At 40.1% G+C, this 18898-nt stretch overlaps 1 protein-coding gene across 5 annotated transcripts in view; it reads left to right on the top strand.

The window, feature by feature from the left end:
- The window catches only part of RCBTB2 (RCC1 and BTB domain containing protein 2), a 95610-nt gene that overhangs the window by 45398 nt on the left and 31314 nt on the right, over nucleotides 1-18898 (top strand). The window contains exon 1 of one of the 5 annotated variants that reach the window (XM_054804151.1): nucleotides 14049-14120. The exons of 1 other annotated variant lie outside the window; for it this stretch is intronic. Coding sequence is in view for 1 of the 4 variants with exons in the window: in XM_054804099.1 (XP_054660074.1) it covers nucleotides 14319-14447 (129 nt within the window). In the remaining 3 variants the exon portion in view is untranslated. Of the gene's footprint in view, nucleotides 1-14048; nucleotides 14121-14151; nucleotides 14448-14643; nucleotides 14704-18898 lie in introns of those variants that run through there. 3 more of the 5 variants (XM_054804135.1, XM_054804099.1, XM_054804170.1) reach the window with 3 other exon arrangements.

Raw genomic sequence — 18898 nt, 5'->3', positions numbered from 1 at the left:
GGCCTAAAGCTTTTTGGGGAATTGCCTTTGCAGAGGTGCCTAGAAGAAGGACTAAGAAATAGGCTGAGGTAGAGCTAAGAGAAAAAGCCAGCAAGGAGACATCAGGTTACACATTCTAAGTAAAACTGAAGATTTCTTAGTTTATTCAGTGAGACTTGCTTATGACAACTTCTGGCTTTTGGGTTTCTCCTGATTGTTACTGTTGTATTTCATGGCTGAAGCATCCTGACTGGTTCCATCTGGAAGAAATAATACTGGTCAGGATAGTAAGGAAGGTGCTTAATTAATTAATCTTAATTAAGACTGAGCCACATTCAGTGCTGTTCCTCTAGTGAGCTGGCTGCAGCCTTTCCATGGTGTTCATGTTCAGCGTGCAGGATGCTACACTGGAGCAATAATGGCAGCTGCAGAATGGCTACCCTACATGCCACACTCATGCATGAAGTAAGGTGATCCTATGGCCACAGAATGGAAGTCTTGAAGGACTTGGTCACTAAATCATCTTGAAAATAATGGCAGTCAGGTTATACAATCCTGTTCACAGTCTGAAAGCCAAAGTATCAAAAGAAGCTTCAGTATTCAACCCAATTCTTCAGTTACGTTGCTTGCACTCCCATTTAACTCCAGTAGCACTTATGCAATTGCATTTGCATTGCAACCTGATAAGCGCTGAGGTGATTTAAAGTTGTGTTAAACATGACAGATGCAGAGAGACAGAAGTAGCAGGACACTCTAGAGTCCAGTCTGAGCATCGTCAAAATAGTGAGGGGAGCAGCACCCTATCCCATTAGTCAGCACTGTTCTGCAAGAGCAAACTTAAACCCAACCTGGGGCTGGATTTTCGGCCTGTTCATAATAACCCGTGGAAGTCTTCAGAGGCAGCCTAAATTGTACATCCAGGGAAAGCCTAAATTGTATGTCCAGGGAAAACCATACCTCCTTTTTCAGAGTGTTCTCAAGGTGTCTATCAGCCCTATGAACCAGTCCCACTTTGACCTCTCCAAACCATCTCAGTTAGATCACATGGCCGAGAGACAAACCAGCCATGGTCTTTCCTAGAGGAACACTGATCCTGCAGTCGGCCAGGGCAGAGGGGAAGCATAAGCAGCCTTAAATTGGGATGGGAGAAATGTGGATGTTCAGGGAGAGATTTCAAAAATGCTTTAAGCTTCAGGATTGCAGCAGAAATTTAAGAGATCTTCAGTGGGTTTTTTAAGGCTTTGAGAGGCTGTAGTTTGGTGTGCACCCCTGAACCTTGTGACTTAGGTACCATAAACAGATTGTGCCTAACCCTCTTAATCCAACCTCATTCTTCAAGTATATTCTACCTATGTCCCCTAAAACGTCAGCGGGGCCACCACTGTTAGGTGATCAGAACTTGATATTCAGCAGCCAATGGTACTCAGCATCTCACAGATTGGATTAATGACTTAGAGATACTTTTTACTTAGCATTTTTATGTGACTGTAATGTGCACAATACTTATGTGCAAGCTTCTATTATAGTGACAATACCAATCGCAGCTTGCAATGTTTCTGTGTTTTTCCATTAACAGCATGTTCCATTTTTCTATTTCAGGTGGAGGCTTTTTTTTTTGAAAGGGGTGTGAGGGGCAGTTTTGTTTTTATGGATAAGCAGTACAACATAACCACCCCACAAATCACTCTTCCAAAACATATAAAAACATGTTTTGAAAATGTGCTAAGGATGGTTCTCTTTGCTAATTACCAATGTGATCCCTTAAATCTGTCTAGAAAAATAGATGGCATCTTAATATTTTTGTTGTTGACTAAGCAAATCCTGCAATGATATAATCTTGTTTTATTCTCTTGGCTAGTTAAATTGTCACAAGAAGAAACATAAAAGTATAGTGCTTCCATTAATGATGCATAGGAAAGAGTACCAAGCACTTAACTTTGAGAACCTCAGAGGACTTACGTACCGAAACTGGGACCTGGGTGGAATGTAGGTTCCTGACTCCATGGTTATGCAAACTGCCACAAAGCCACTGCCCAGCCTCAGACGGGAAGTGTCCTGAGGGAATGAGCTCAGCTGGATACACACCCTGTTGAAAGGCCTGGGTTCTCATTTGTTTTTTCATCCTGACCAGCACTCACAGGGACACAAACAGATTGTTGTCCTGTGCACACTTCCAGATGGTCATTTCAGAAGTCCTTTGGGTTTGCTTGGTCCATCTCATCCCTAAAGGGAAGTAACAATGGACATGAAATATGGACAATGTCTGGCTCCCTGACATCAGGAAAGAGATCTCCAGCCTGTGCTGCCCTACACTTCCCACAGGCAGACTTCCTTCTCTCAGGTGCATGCACAAAGCTTAGGTCTGGGATCTCTTTTGGCCCAGGTGTCAGTGGACTGAGAGTCATTGGACCCACAGGCATACTGGTGATCTGGAAACAGCATTTGGATACAGGTTGGCAAATGCAGTCACACCCTTGAGAAACTAGACCTTTGTGCACATTAAGAAGTTATTGAGATGCAAAATGCATTCTTCCCCTTGCCTGGGGACAGAGAAGGCTCCCCAGGGAGGAACCACTGGTCTCTTGAGAGAGTTTCTCTAGCTGAATATGCAAAGAAGCCCCAGCATTTCCTGGCTACTGGCCATTCTCCAAGCAAGCCTTTCTCCTCACACCCTTTCCCTCCCCTACAATGATAGAGCCCAGAAGACCCTGGTGGCAGCGGCTAGAGCACAGCAGCTGGAGTAGACCACAATTCTGTTGCTTATCCCCTTTCTTCCAAATGAGAACTTTGTGTTTCTCTTCCACTAGATCCTGCTGCAACTCATCCACCCAGACCCTGGGACTTGGCAGGAAGGAGCAAATCAAGATGTGGTCCAGCTGTGTCCTGATGTTTCTGGAGGGGGCTGTTCCTATCTGATGGGGTTAGGTAACTTCAAGGCTAATACAAAGACATGATGTTGCACCCAGTTGCCTGGATTCCTGCCATCTGGGTGCATGTGCTAGCTTTTATACACATATATTTTTAGGGAACTTTTTTTTTAATCTGTCCCTGTTAAAATTATTTAATGAGCTGTGGGCTAAAAGATTGTTCTGTCATAAAAGTCATCCTTCACATGAACAGAATACCTTTTGTGATGGTACACCTGATTTACAGATAAGGAGTGTTTGGGCATGGAGCAGTGACACAAGTTTGTCCTTTGAAAATGGAGTCAGTGGAATGCATATCTATGAGGTAAACTTCTAAATCTCATATATGAAGGAGATCTTAAGGATTTCTTTGCTAAACTGATTGGAGCCATTACCCAAAACTATATTACTTTGCTAGCCTTCTTTACAAATTAATATGTAGAACCAACATCCACATAACCAAGTAGTGTGCCAAATGTTAATAACTCTTTTCTGAAGTTAGAAAACAAAGGAAAGACTGAACAGTCTGTATTTAAAGCATTGAAGTCTTCCTCAGGAATCCTTTTTACATTCTTGGCTGTATCTGAAACCCTTTGTGGTTTTGTCCAATGCATTTTCTAGTTTAGTCTCTGCATCAGTTTTGAAAAAGAAGAGAGAGGAAATATTTAGCAGTGAGGACGTCTAACATTGTAGAATCTAAATGGTTTACATAACAAGAACTATTAATCCACTGATGGAAAATAAGTTACTTAGGGTGATTAGACTTCTTCCACAGGATCCCAATTCAGATGCACTTCTTGAACAGTCAGGACCAGTTGGGACCCTTCTGCCTTTATCTCAAAACCATTAAAGAGAAACCACCACTAACCACCAGTAGAGCTGGGATGTACACAAAGCTGTGTGACTCTGGTACTGAAAGAAGTGGAATTGACCATAGTTTGGAAGTTACTTGTATTCCCTAAACATTGACTGAGGAGAGTTGTGAGCCCCAAACGTGAGGTTTATACCGTACAGCATGCTTACGCATGATGCTCAGACCAAGAGGAAGTAACGAAGAGGAGCGACATCTGAAATAGTAACTCTGTCTTGGTGCTTAATTATAGGTCTGGGCTAAGCACTCTACTGAAGAATGTGATTTACATATCAAAGGTGCTTCCTGGACTTCTGCATCTATTGTCTTTAAGAAGTAATTTTTGTATTATAGTAGAGTGGTCAGAGCCCTGCTTTGGGCATTTAAGGACTAGACTGCAGGCAAGATTGGACTGAAGTCATTTTACCCCATCTGTGAGATTTTCAAAGAAGACAATACAACACTTGAGAGAGAGGAAAGGGGCTGGGGGAAAGAGTAGGAAAGGAATGCCATAGAACATGTGGTGTATAAAATGTGTAGCAGTAATGAAAGAGAAAAAACATAGCCCTGAAAGACAAACAAGTTAAAGGTGGAATAAAAAAAAAGACAGAATTAACTTTTCAGGCAAATGAAGAATTTCAGATAAACTGTTCTGTTCCATTGATAAACTTTAAAGCACAATTTGTATTTATGACCCCAGTAAATTAATTTTACGTATATTAAAAGGTTTTTACATTAGAATTAGGACAAAATGAGGATTTTGGCAAGACTTCTTTATTTTTCCAACTTCTTTCCCCGTAGCAAATGCTCCCTGAATGGCAGAGCTTCCATCATGTTTTTTAGAGTCATCTTCATTTCTCCATTGGAAGAAAAACTGACAGGGTTATTGATGAACTGTCACACACCATGACTTGCCATTATAGAAACATATGAAAAAGCTGTGAAGTGCAGTGTGAGATATTCCCCAGTCTACAAAAAAGAACACTGAAAACCCTGTGGTGGTCCAGAGACCCTTGTCATTGGAAAAGATTGAGAGTTTCAGGAATATTTCAAATGAAGCTGAGAACTTAAATTGTCTGTGGCTGGTCCAAGGAACTCCAGCTTTATAGTTCCAGCTTTTTCCCCTGAGCAACTTCTTTTATTTCCCTTTCCCCATATATTGTGAGAACTAATGGTTACACACCACTTTGGGGAAAACATAACATGAGTTTAAAAGCAAGTAATAAATTCTACTTCTATATCACATTTCCTCCAAAGAGTGCTAAATACTTTATAGAGACATTGACTCAACAGCCATCTGCTGACATTGGGCTATTTGAATTAACTTTGAATTAAAGTCATTGATGGAAAGGATGGAAAGATTTTAACATAAGTAGACATCAGATGCATTAAGATCCTGAAGCATAAACAGAAGGTGCACAACAAGGCACATGCTTAAGGTATACAAAATTAGAAAGATAATAGAGCAGGTAAGTTGTCTTTGCCTGTTCACTTGTTCTCAAAATGCAGGTTAATAAGGCTATGAAGAAGCTGAAAAAAAACCCCAACTTTAAGGTTGATAATAAAGACAGATACTTTAGGGATGTTCACTTCCTCAAGCAGACCCAGACTTGTTGCTTAATTGATTCACCTTCATTTCACATTCTTGCTTTATTTTTTGACATTGTTTTTAATAAAGATGACCATCTATTTCTTTCATGTATGGTACTCTGTAAGTCATTTTTAGAGCTGATATACCATTTTAAGTGTATGTTCATCTATATATGGTGTACATACTCTATAATATGTGTATATAGTATAATACTACAACATTTCTAATGGCAATATGATAATTTACATTTATACAGAATAAATTACATGCTTCCTTTTTTAAGCTATCAATTTCTGTATGTTTTAGTATAGTCTATATAACACACATTCAATGTTAGATTCAGTGTGGGCTTGGGCATGCCCGGCTGCCCAGCTGGTCTTGCATCTCATTTCCTAGACTAGTACTAAATTTTCAGTCCCCTTGACCTTAACAGAGAATAGCCCTCATATCAACAAACAGCAACAATGCTTCCGTTAAAAACAAACCACCAAAAAACCCCAATCCCAGAAAGCATTGAGCATTTCCTCACAGGAAGTAAAAAGTGCATATCAGTGTTATCTCAAAAGCTAGATGCATAATTAAACATCCTCTACATAAGGACACAGAATGAAAAAAGGGCCGTAAGGGGTCAGGTCAAAGTTTTACCAAAGTGAGTGCTTTCTCCCCAGCACTAACAAAATTTATTCCCTGGCAGAGAGTGTTAGAAAAGAATGGGGTAAGTAAATATGAAACTTCCTTTAAATATTCTCCTAATCTTTGAACATTTGTAGCTCAGAGACTTCCTGAGCTGGAGACTCTCTGTTGCGCAATCTCAGTTGATTGCTCTCCCTTGACTTGTTCATGCAAACTTTTAGCCCTCACAGAATCTTTTAACAGGAAGTTCTGTGGTCTGAATTGCAAGAGGAAAACATCTTTTTGTTTGAAATGTTAGATCTAATTTAAAAAAAAAGTTTTCTGTTCTTCTGACAACTAGTTTTACAAGTTCACATTGTAACAGCAACCATAAATAATGTAATATTGCTTTTGGCTTCTGATAAAATGGGATGTTCCTATCATCTATAGCATTCTTTTTAACACGTATTCAAAGAGCAATTGCTTGATTTTATTTGGCTTTTCAACAGCCCATAGAGTGACTTGCAAATTACTGCCAGTGAAAAAATGCATACTGTTTTTAAGACATTTGTGTCAAGTAATATAAATCCCACAAAACCTGATATATCAATGTCATTATCTGTTAAAAGGTTACTGTATATATTCCTTGCTAGAAAGCTGTGTACAATCAATGCTAAAGCATTTGCTTAAAATTAGCAATTATCTTGTCTTTTAATAACACAGTTACGGAATTAAAGGCAATTCAGTGAAAATTGTACACTTTATCACATATATGCTACCATAATTTTTACATTTTTAGTATAGAACCTTAAAACTGTTTTATTCATTAGGGTAAAAAAAAAGTGGCTAAGACATCTGCTTTATAGAAAGCAGATGATGATAATGGATATGATATACTATCCATATATAGCTTTCACACTGCTTTACTGATTATTTATTGCTAGAGTCCAATAATGGAAAATCAATCTACTTTATCCTTGCCATTACTGGAGTTAGTGTAACTGATTTTGTTTTGGAATTATAAATCAAGGATGCAAGTTCATTTTCCTGTTCCACAAACACTTCAAATTTTTACACACATCCTCAGCAAGTGACACAGATAATTACATCAATGTCATCTTCCTTCAGAAGAATTAGGCAGTCAGCACTGGGTTGCATGACTTGGATCAAATCTCTGCAAGAACACTTTATTCACTGTCTTCTAGCCCAATTTTAAAAAAAAAAAAAACCAAAACAAAACCCTCAACAACATTTTGTTCTGTTTCAGATTCTGTTTCCTTGTATATTTTTCTGAGGACACCTTCAGAACGTGCCTGCAAAATACACCTAGTCACAATACACCAATAATCACTGTTGGTTTTTTTTTTTTAAATCAGCTCTACACATGTACCTTTGCCTAAAGCCTTGACCTCCAGATTCTTCCTCCCTCAGGAAGAAGAATGTCCCCCCTTAGTTAGGCTCCATAAACTCATCATAGCTGGACGCATAGCCTGAACACTTGACCTCTGAACACCCAGACTGCTTGTTAGCTGACATCCCAGCAGACTTGGCCTGTGCCAATCAGCGCACTTCAGGGATAGTGCACACCAAGCACTGTTTCCAGCAGGCTCTGTGGGCAACACTGCTCCAAGTCCGCTACTGCAGACTCCCTCAGGGCTATCTCAGCAGGCTTTGCACCCTCGAATACTACATGCTTTCAGTAACACGCCTTAATTTTACTTTTCTTGAAAAACTGTGGGGAATAAAACTATGGAGTCAGAACTTTTAAACAAAAGGCAATAAACAGTCACTTTCAAACACAATGAACTGAGAAAAAAAAACACAGGCATGAGTAAGTATTATGTCCGAAGGCCACAGGATGTTAAACAGCACAGAGGAGCTCCACTGCCAAGAGCTATGTCGTGTCACTTGGTCAGTCTGATTTTAAGGGAAATACAGTCCTAAAGAATATGGACATGAGCTAGGCTACATCTCTAGGCTGCAGGGCCAGAGGCTGCATCTTGGCCATCTACTACTTCATAGAGGCACAGTCAAAGATGCCTCCGATCTTTGTGTGAATGGGAACCACAATCAGCTCTATGTAAGTGATACTGCCTGTCTTTTATCACTAAACTAAGTAGGTAACTCCAAAAACGGCATAAGTGGTTCTGTTGACTGAAAACATGACATTTTGATAAATTCAAATTCCTGAATGTAGTTTCATTTTGCAAGAACAATGCTTTAAAGCTCCTTAGAAAGTGCCAAATTTCTTCTGATACCCTTCCAGGACAAATCAAGTCCAAGTTTGCATTGAACAATTAGATCCTACATGAAGTCCCACCTTCTCGTCTAAAGCTGTTTTAGAAGCTCACTGAAATCACTGAGACCACAGCAGACAATGCTTTATTTTGAAATACTGAGGAATCTCCACCCTTCTGGGAATTCCCAGTCCCCAGAACACTGGACGTGTATTGCTATTTCATTTATTGCTCCAGACAAAGTTTAAATGAAGGGAAATGGACAATATAAAATCTTGCATCACGTTATAACCAAATGTCTGACTTGCTGAAACCTTTGTTTGACAGGATAAGCACACTTAGCCAGGTCACATATGTGTGTTAATTATAGCAAGACAGACAACAAAATGACAATAGTTAAAACAAATCCTACCAACAGGAAATGGTTATCAAGCTGTGATAAAATGTTTATCAGGAAATGCTGCTATGCTATCCAAAACATTTCCTGTCTGTAACATTTTTTGTGGGAAAAAGAAAGTCTGTGGTGTTAGAAATAGCATCTTTGCAAGGAATTAAATAACAGTACTTGTAGAAAATGGTAATAGTCACAGTTCTAGTTTGTGTCTTGTTTTCTTCTTTGTACATACTATGAAGTAACTTAAAAAGAAAACTGTTTTCAGAATTTACCCGAGCAATCATTAAGTTTGAAATTCAAACATTAAAAAAAAAATTCAAGCAATTTTTTCATATGTAGTGTCAAAGCAATATAATTATGCAGGTAGTGAAGCCCTGTTCCTTCTCTCACTGAGACTGACAGTAAAACATTATTTCTGTTAGTATATTTTGAAAAGATCAAAAAGGATGAATTAGACTGAAAACTAGTACTATTAAAGATGTCAAAAGAGCTATACTCAAAGGAAAGAGAAGCCAGGGATAATCGAAGTGTTAATTCAAAACATAAATTATGAAGAATTATATTTCCATAAACATCACTTTTCAAAACCAGGAAGAAACTGATTTGTTGTAAACATAATGGGTAGTATCAGAAAATCACAACAAAACTGACATTTTGATACGAACAAAGAATTGCCAGGACAAACCTGTAAGACATTACTGAATATGGAAGTAAAATACATTATTTGTTTGAGATTAACTTGTAATCTGTTATTCCAGTCTCAAAACATTCCATCTGAAAAAAAGAATAGTGAACTTCAATGAATTTTTAAAGGGAATTCAGCCACTAAAACTGCTTGAGTATTTTGAATAATTAGGTTATTGTGAAGTAATCTTTTTATTAATCATCATTTATATGAAAGACATTTTGCTTTGATTAAAACCAGCCATTTGTCCCTATTTCAACTACAGGTTGTATCACTTTTATTGCAAATATTTTGTATTTTCTTGTACAGTAAATGGAACTAATTATAGAATCCTAAAAGTGGAAGGGACCTCAACGGGTCATCTGATTGACTTCCATAACCTGAATTAGGATCGACAAAAGTTATTTTACTTCTGATATACAATCTCTACTAATGGAAACTACAACCTCACTGGCAAATCTATTCCCAACCGCCTTATTATTACTGTGAGAGCAGTTCTCCCTACTGCCAAAGCTGAATCTCCTTTACTTGAACTTTTTCCTGATCATGCAGGGGAAAAAAAATTCCCCTTCCTCTTCGCAATAGCATTTTACAGTCTTCAAGATGTTCTTTTCCTTCAGTCCTTTCTTCTTCAGTCTAAGAAGCCCTATTCCTTCAGTCCTTCCCTAGCTCTGTTTTAAATGTTTATTAAGTTTATCTTTCCTTGAACTACTTAGTTGCTTTACAACTTTCTTGAAACACAACTTTCCGCAACTGTTCCACAACTTTCTGGAGCTTCTATCTTTATCAGCTTCTATTATTTGAGTAAGATCCGCAGCTATGAGTGCCTATAATGAAGACATTCTGATGTGAAATGTCCTACATATTGTCAGAAGCTATAGAAATATCTCCTCTCCTCTGTATTTGACTGGTGTAGCTGTCAAATCATATATAACTAACTGTCATCTAGAAGGTTAGAAGCAAAAATAACTGAAGAAAGGCTAGCACTACTAATTTTACACTACTAATATTTTTGCTAATTTTAGTTTATTGTAGTAGGCTATTAATAAAGCATAGATTAACAAAACAAGTGGCAAGGAACAAAGCAGGGCAGCACTAAGATAATGTAATTAGAATTTTAAGGATTGCTTGGACCTCGGTCAACTTGAGAAGAAAAAATATATTTAAAGGCAAAACAGTCAAGATAAAGCTACCTAACCACAGTAAACCATTTTGCTACAGCAAAATGACTTGATGTATTGATCCATAGCAACTATAAGGTACTTCATGCCCAAGTCTTCTCTTGAAATGAAGCAAGGAAGTGGTCACAACACAAAACTAGACTTCATGAGTTCGAAAATTCATGGATCCACCAGCATAACTGAGGCTTCTTAGCCATTATCTGCTAAGATGCTTTAACTATCAGGAATGTAACCAACCCCAAAAGCACATTAAAGTGTTTAATTGCTTTTTTTGACCTTTGTCCATCAGAAGAAGACAACTCTTGTTAAGTAACTGCTTCTTGGCAACTTCTCCCTTCTTTAACTTGCTCTATCTGCTTCAGTTCTAACAACTTTATATAAACCCAGCCCTAAATCTCTTAAAACTTCCTCCCATCTCGCATCTGTTGACAGAACTTATCAGCCAGCAGTTGCTTTCCACTTACATTATTTTGCTTCCACTAAGGTTAAAATGGTCCTCTTGTGCTGTCTAGTAACTCTGCAGGCAACAGCAGTTTCCCCTGATATTCATAATTGAAATGTCATCCCCCAAAAACACAACACAGGTAACGGGAACCCTGCTACTGAGATCAGAAGCTGGTTTTATTTTGACCTGAAAGGACTCCCAGCTTTTTCACTTCCTTCCTGCCGACAGACTCTCTAAGAAACAACACAACAAAAAGTTTACTCAGCACCTGTATTTTGCAACCAAGTTTAGCAAAGTAAGTCTGTACGTCTGCCACCCCTTGCCAGCAGTGCAGTAGTTGGGCTCAAGTACAGATACTGTAACTACTGTAACCTCCCACGTGAAGGGATTCTCATTTAATGTGTGATTATATTTTTACAGTGTACAGAATAATCCTGCTGAATTTAAGTAAAATAAACATCAGTTAATCAGAGAAGAAAATTAGGTCAACTTCAATCAAGTTATTCTGAAGACCAAGGGGAAATGCAGAAATTCAAATGAAAAGTAAACTAAGAGATTCGAAGCTTAAACTGCAGAGGCCAACAATACATTGCTAGTGGAAAAAGAAGGAAAATGCAATCCTGGTACATACTCACAAGAGTGTTTGTAAGATGACAGAGGCACATATTCCCTTCTATTCAGGGCTGTTGAGTTGTAAATCTGGCATTACATTTAGGAAAGAAGAAAAACAAACTGGAGACAGCTTAAATGAAAGGAAGAAAATGAGACAGGTGTAGAACAACTGGCATGTAAGGAAAGGCAGCAATAACTGGATCAGGTTTTTACTTGAAGCTATAAAAAATGGAGACTCTCCATCCGGAGACTTTCCACTGTCACTGTCAGAAATTTGTGCTCCGTTTCTGATTTGAATTCCTGTGGCTTTAATTTCTGTCCACTGTTTCTTGTTATGGCTTTTTCCATTAAATTAAAATGCCACTCAGTACCTAATATTTTCTCATTGTAAGGAACCTATAAACTGTAATCACCTTTAACCCATTTTTAATAAACTAATATCTTTATGTATCTCTTATTTTCAAACCATCACCTTCATGCAGTCTATCCCATTTTCAACTTCTCTACCAAAATTTATACTAGCATTATATGCAGTATCCAACTAGTTGGCTTAAAGTACTAATTACTGGAGGCAAATTACCTTTTAGCTATTGTTGATTCCTATCTTTAAACATTCAGGAATGACATTAGCCTTTTTCACTTCTACATCCTCTGGCATTACACTTTCAGTTGTTGTTCACTGACCTCAATCCTTTAGCTAAACCTTCCAGAACACAGTTTTTTCTCCTTGTAGATCTACATCCATTGCTTCTAGATTTAAGGACTTCACTGTATTAAACTGCACTTTGTTTCCATGGGTCAAATACACCATCTGTTCCACTGATGCTAAGTGTGACCTTCAGCCTAACACAGTACACAGCACTTCGTTGAGTTAAATACAGCATAACTTTTAGAAAAATATTCAATACTGTTTTAAAATGTGCACTGAAGAATCAATAAACAGCTTACAGCCCAAGATGAAACTTGTTTGAGGGGACAATTACTTTTTGCTTTACTGCCAGTCTGAAAATGAATAGCTTCAACTTCCATTGGGTCTTGCTACCACTGTCTGTTTGACTGAAATGATCAGGTGTATTATTATATTTACACATGCATCCGAGATCCAGGAAGTTTTTCCCCCTGAACTGTGTTCAAGAAAACAGAAAACTGAGAAGGGGACATGGTAACAGACAATAAGTTGCTTTGTGTTATAGAGTGATCATTTTACTTTACTAAAGAGAAAACAAAACTATCAGGCACCACTTACAGTCCTTACTGAGCCCAGTACCCCCAAAATTCCTCATCTTCCATCCCACACTCTACACAAATCGTTATGGATATCTCTTTTGAATGAAGAAACCACTCCTAGCAAAAAATAGTCTCAATTTTATCTTGGAGGAACCAAAGTTACTGACCCAACAAAACAGAAAACACATACCCTTTGCAGATTACAATGCATTCAGGATGCATGCATAGGAAATTGAATGCATTCTGAAGTGTAAAAAATAATTGACAAACTAAAAGATAGTGACTCCACAGAACACTACAGTCAGTCAGTGGCAGAGAACATGCATGCATTAGGGAAGCACATTAGGAAAGAGCATTGCTAGATAGTACAGCAACACAGGCACTTCATGAATTATACACATGAAGAACAGGATGCAAGGCACGTGTAGTGTATCACATGAGACTGTCATACAATGCAGCAAGTACGGAGAACATATAGTCTCTACTCCTTTGGTAACTACGAGGACAAGTTTTTGCTACTTTAGGTACATACACAAACCTCATTTTTGGACATCCAAAGTCTTGTATCCAAGTACATTGATCTTTAAAATATCGGAACATCCTCATGAGACTGTGATTCCCACAAGAAAAACTGAGACCTCCCCTAGGAGATAAAGGAATTTAGTTTTCAATAAAAAGTTAGTTCCTTAGCCCCAGAGCAAACTTTATCCTTCTGAGTAAGGTTCCCACAGCAATAACCTAACAATATCATTGAATATCACAACAAAGGTCTCTGAACATGTACCACAGCAAGATAGCAGGGTATTATCACACACAAGGTAAGAGACATAACCAAGCAAAACAGCCAGGTTGTTGCTTTTAGGAAAACTTTTCAAGCCTATCCTCTTTGGGCGTGCTTAATTTTAAACATGTATCTTAGGAGAAAAATACTTATATCCTCTCAATTCCCTTGGGAAAAAAATAAATGATTGCACATTAGAACAGCATAGCAGTATTTGACATTCCTCCCTCAATGCCATACTCGCTCTGAGCATCTAAGTCTTCTCAAGGCAGCCACATCATCAAGAGACAGGCCTTAGCTGAGGGGTTCTCTTGGCCTCTCTTTGCCTCAGCTCAGCAGGTGAGAAGCTCTCTTGTAGAAAAAAAAAAAAAACCACTATGCGGTTAGGCCAACCCCCACGGAGCAGCCTTCTCAACAGCCCTATCTACGCACGGCTCCGAGGACAGAGGCCGCCGCTTGCCACCCTGCTGCTACAGTAGGTGGATCCCTGGGAGGTGCTAACCCCCTTCCCTCCCTCCTCCCTCTCTCCCTCCCTTCGCGGTTGAGGAGGCGCCTGAGCGCGGGGGCATCTTCCCTTGTCTCATTGGCGGGAGGAGGAGCCGCCGCCGCTTGCGGGGAAGGTAAGCTATGGAGGAAGGGGATCGCCGCCGCCGCCACCACTTACACCACCCCCCCACTCCCCTTTCCGCGGGCAGATCCCTGCGCGCCTCCCCGCTGAGAGGAGCGGAGGCGCCGCACACGACACCGCAACTGTCGGCCGAGCGGCGGGTGAATCCGTTACGGCCCCGCCCCGCGCCAGCCGGCGGCGGGGGGAGGGGATGGCAGGGGCGGGCGGTGCGCTTGAGCGCTTCCCGCCCCCGGGCCGTCCCCGCCGGCAGGCATGTCGGGTGTGCCGGGCCCGCGGCCTGCCCGGGCCTCGGCTCGAAGCTGTCCTGCGTGAGGACAAGGTGGCTTTCCTTCCATATGCTGCCGTGCTGCCCCACTCGTCGGCCTCGGTGGGGTGGGAGGGTTGGGGAAGAGTGCTGTGGCCTGTTCTGTGGGTGCTGGGCCTGCGTGGTGTTGCGTTCCCCTGGGTTATGTTTCCCAGTCACCTGGTTTAGAAATGGCTGATAATGGAGGGTTTGCAACTTTTGCCAGAAGTTAAATTTGTATAGTCTTGGAGAGCTCTGTCCGCAAGTGTGCAGAGAAGGTGTGAAGCTTCCAGTACGTCAGGCAAGCTTGGCTTGATGGCCAGTTATGGTTTTAATGCAGAGAAAGAATACTTGGGAAACCAAGGATTGTTAACGTGTGGGAGATGGGAGGATTGCATTGTATTTCCTTGCAGAGATGAAATTTCTACTATTGGTGGATAAACAGAGAGCAATTAGCAAAGAGATTTTACTCCAGGTTATGAACTGAGTAAGGACTGTAGGCAGTTGTGTTTGTGCACAATCAGAAACCATTTGGGCTGAACTAGTGTTGAAGGATGTAAGAGCAGACATGGGGTAAGGGAAACATGGAGAAATAATGATCTTGCTGAATGTGGGGTAGGAGAGCTAATACTGTCCAGATATGAGAAATAAATGTGACAGAATGACATGGGATGTGACAGACTGTAAAGTAACAGGAAGAGATTGTGTGGATAAAAAAAAGAGTCAAGCATATCATTGCTTTGAGAAAAGAAAATTTTAAGAGCTTTTTGATGGTGTCTGCCATAGACCACAAGAGTTGGATTTGGACGAGGATATTGCTTACTGAGAGATACTATCAGAAATTATGTCCAAGGTAGATTTCTTTTTTAGATACAGATAACGGCATCATTTGGGAAGGACATATAGTGATCCAGTTGTTGTTATATACAACTGCTGTAAGCTTACCAAATAAGCACTGAATTGCTTTAGAGTTGCTCTGAGTAAGTAGTGTGAAAAATTCTGAGAAGTGGTTTATTAGTCAGCTTGTGATCTCGGATCACATTTTTAATTAGATTAAATAAGTGGAAATAACATATAGGACTAAACAGAGACAGGTTTGAAATTCTCAATTTTAGAAGGGGCCAACTTTGAAAAATCGAGAAGACTAATTAGTGATGTTAGCTGTACTGGGGTCCTGAGGGCCCTAGAGGCAAAGAAGGTATGAAGCTGGTTTATGCCAAAGGTAGAATCTATTTGGAATTTATATTAAAAAAAATGAGAAAAAGTCTATTGAAAAGAGCTTTTACCCATCTCAAAAGGGATTTTAGGAATAAAGACTAGAAAAAGGACGGATAAGCAAAGAAAAATACAGGAGATAAAGTGCAGTTCTAAAGTGAGAATTGATAAAAGTAATTCTGAGTTAGTTATAGGCAATTGGTTTTTAAAGCTTTGTCTCAGGTTTCGGCTGGGATAGAGTTAATTTTCACAAGAAGCTGGGAGGGAACACAATGAGGACAGGTGACCCAAACAAACCAAAGTGGTATTCCATACCATATGATGTCATGCTCAGTATATAACAGGGGGAGCTGGCTGGGGAGGAATCGCTGCTCGGGGATGGACTGGGCATTGGGTTCTGAGTGGTGAGCAATTGTATTGTGTATGACCTGCTTTATTATTTTATTAGCGTTGTTGTTTTTTTCCTCTTCCTTTGCTGTGCTATTAAACTGTCCTTATCCCAACCCATGAGTTTTACTTTTTTCTTCCAATTCTCCCCATCCCTTGAGGGGGGAGAAGTGAGCGAGCAGCCGCATGGTGCTCAGTTGCCATCTGGGACTAAACTACAACAGTCCTTTTTGGTGCCCAACGTGGGGCTCGAAGCATTGAGATAACAACAGATCTGACCAGAGCGTGTTAAAACAAATTTGTTACACGCATTTATTATATTAGTTAAATAGTCGCTGGTCACAATGGTGTTTTATTTGGTCACGTGGTTGTGGTATATAAACCCTTACTTGATGAATGTATTCCCTGCAGCGCTGTTTAGCACCTCTGGGAGAGGAGTCAGGAGTCTCATTTTGCTGTACTGTATAATGTTGACTTATGGTATAATAACATCACTAGTCATGAGGTTAATCTGATATTTGTATGTGGCATTGCTGTCGTGCCTGTACCTTGGATGACATCTCTCGAAATTTATTAATGATCGCACCCAATCTATGGGGAAGACAGGGGGGCTACTTTCTCCTGCTCTTTTACCTCCTGTTTTTCCTTCAGGCTGGTTACAGCAGCTTTTGAGAATTTTTTATATCCTTGGGATGTTCAAGACAGCATGCTCCTATTGCTAAGTCTCCTGAATGTGTTCCAGGTCTTGTTTAGGGTTACAAAAGCTTGTTTTAAGAATACCACCCAGAGATCTGCCCCGAGACTGGATAGTCATGAGTGACATGGCACGTGGGAGAATATGGGCAGGTGTCTAGAGAACTTCTCACCTCCAATGGCTTTGAACTTGGCTTCCAAACAACTACAGCACCCTGATGAAGTGATAGAATACTTGAAAGGAAAATGCTGTGGCTATTCCAAGGAGGCACAACTTAACTGCACTGTGCTGGGCCCTGGCCAGTATCTACCAAACACTGCTCGATATTAGGCAGCACCCTCAGGGAAAGAGAGGGAAAACAGACCAACAGACACTGTGGCTACTCCAGCCCCAGTGACAGGCATTGCAGGTGAACCAGAAAATAAACCCATGCTGGTATCAGTCACCCCCATGCAGAAGAAGAAATACACCAAAATAAATCAGTTTGCTTAGTAAAGGATGATGATGAACCTGGACCATCACAAAAACAGGAGGAAGAGGCAGAATCAGAGATAATTACCTGATCCCTATCGAGGCAAGTAGCTTGGAATTAGAGGGTAGGGAGGCCAAGCAGCTGTGATCCTTGTCTAGGGAAGGGGACATTAACAAGGTGATTGGAAAAGGGGCACAAGCCCTCAGCCTCTGGAGGCAACTTCTGTCAGGCATGAGGGAAAACTTCAACCTTCAGTGAAGATGTTGTATGCCATCCAGGCAAGTGGACCACCATGGAACGAGATATCCAGTACGTGAGGGAATTAGCCATGTGGGAGATGGTTTATTATGACCTGGACATTGCGCAGTTACCCACAGATCCTGATGAAGCCCAATGCACCCAACCCATGTGGTGGAAGTTTGTATGGAGTGCGCTATCGTCGTATGCCAATTCATTGTCAGGAATGGACTGACACCAATCCACCTTATCCCAACCCATGAGTTTTGCCTTTTTCTTCCTATTCTCCTCCCCATCCCACCGGGGGGAGGTGTGAGCAAGTGGCCGTGTGGTGCTTAGTTGCTGGCTGGGGCTAAACCATGACAAGCTGCTTTAATCACGTAAGTAAGAACAAGAATAGAAGTAAGACCACTGAGTGATAAAGTTGAGGTAAAATATCCTTGGCATCATGATGCATATAACCTGTTGCAGTTTGGAGGAGGCTACTGCAGTGGGTAGATTTAATATTAGATGCTTAAACTTATACCACAAAGAATAGCATTTTGTCTCTTAATTATTTTTTAAGAGTTGGGAAACCTCTATGTGTTATGTCTAATCCAATGCTCTTGCCACTTAACATTGGTCAGTTCCTGTATCAGAAGACTCTTAAAGAAATACCCAAATGGACAGTTACACAGTCATTTACTCATAGAGGAAGTGGGCTAACTTTTCTTTCATATACACATTGTATTTACTATTGTATCTCTCTTCTATAACATATGGTATCTTTAAATGCAGATAGCTGTAACTCTAAAAGTTTGAACTATCAAAATTCTCAGCTCCAGGTATATAATACCTGTTATGTGTGTGTGTTTATATTTTTATATGTTTATATTTTTAAAAAATATATTAAAATATACATAAGATATGCATTTATATATATATGTGTTTGATGTATATACCTAGGCAAATTCTAACTTTGTGTCAGGGAAAGATTGCACCATCCTCCCACCTGCCCAAGCGTTGCATGCTGGATTCATGGGAAGTGCTCTGACAAGTGCCCAGTGCTACAGGATAGTGTGGCTTACATCCAGATTCGTGCTGGAACCATGCTAGACATCGTCTTGAAAAAATCTCTTCTCTTGGTGACTGACCTAAGGTGTAGGCCTCTTAGCCGTAGGTAGGAGCCCTTGTCATTGACCAAGCCTCTGATGTGCAGAAAGGCTGTGCTAAAGTGAAGTAAGCAAAGAAGGTAGAAAAGTAAGTCAGGTGTGGTTTAGTAGTGCTTATGGGCTTGTTTAGGTTTTTTATGAAGGCTTAGAATGTTTTAGAAGATAGAAGAAGCTTTTAGTCTAAATGAGGCTAGAATGACCCTTCTTTGACATCTAAGGAAGTGATTAAAGGTCAAAACTGTAGAAGCTGTGAATGTTTTGTCTCTAACAGCTAGAGCAGACTGTGAGGTCAACGATCCAACAGCTAGACCTGATATATGGCTCAGTGTTT

The sequence above is a fragment of the Grus americana genome, chromosome 1 (genome assembly GCF_028858705.1).
Source record: "Grus americana isolate bGruAme1 chromosome 1, bGruAme1.mat, whole genome shotgun sequence".
Lineage (NCBI taxonomy): Eukaryota > Metazoa > Chordata > Aves > Gruiformes > Gruidae > Grus > Grus americana.
The sequence above is the reverse complement of the archived record's forward strand: the minus strand, read 5'-3'. Positions and strand labels throughout refer to the sequence as shown.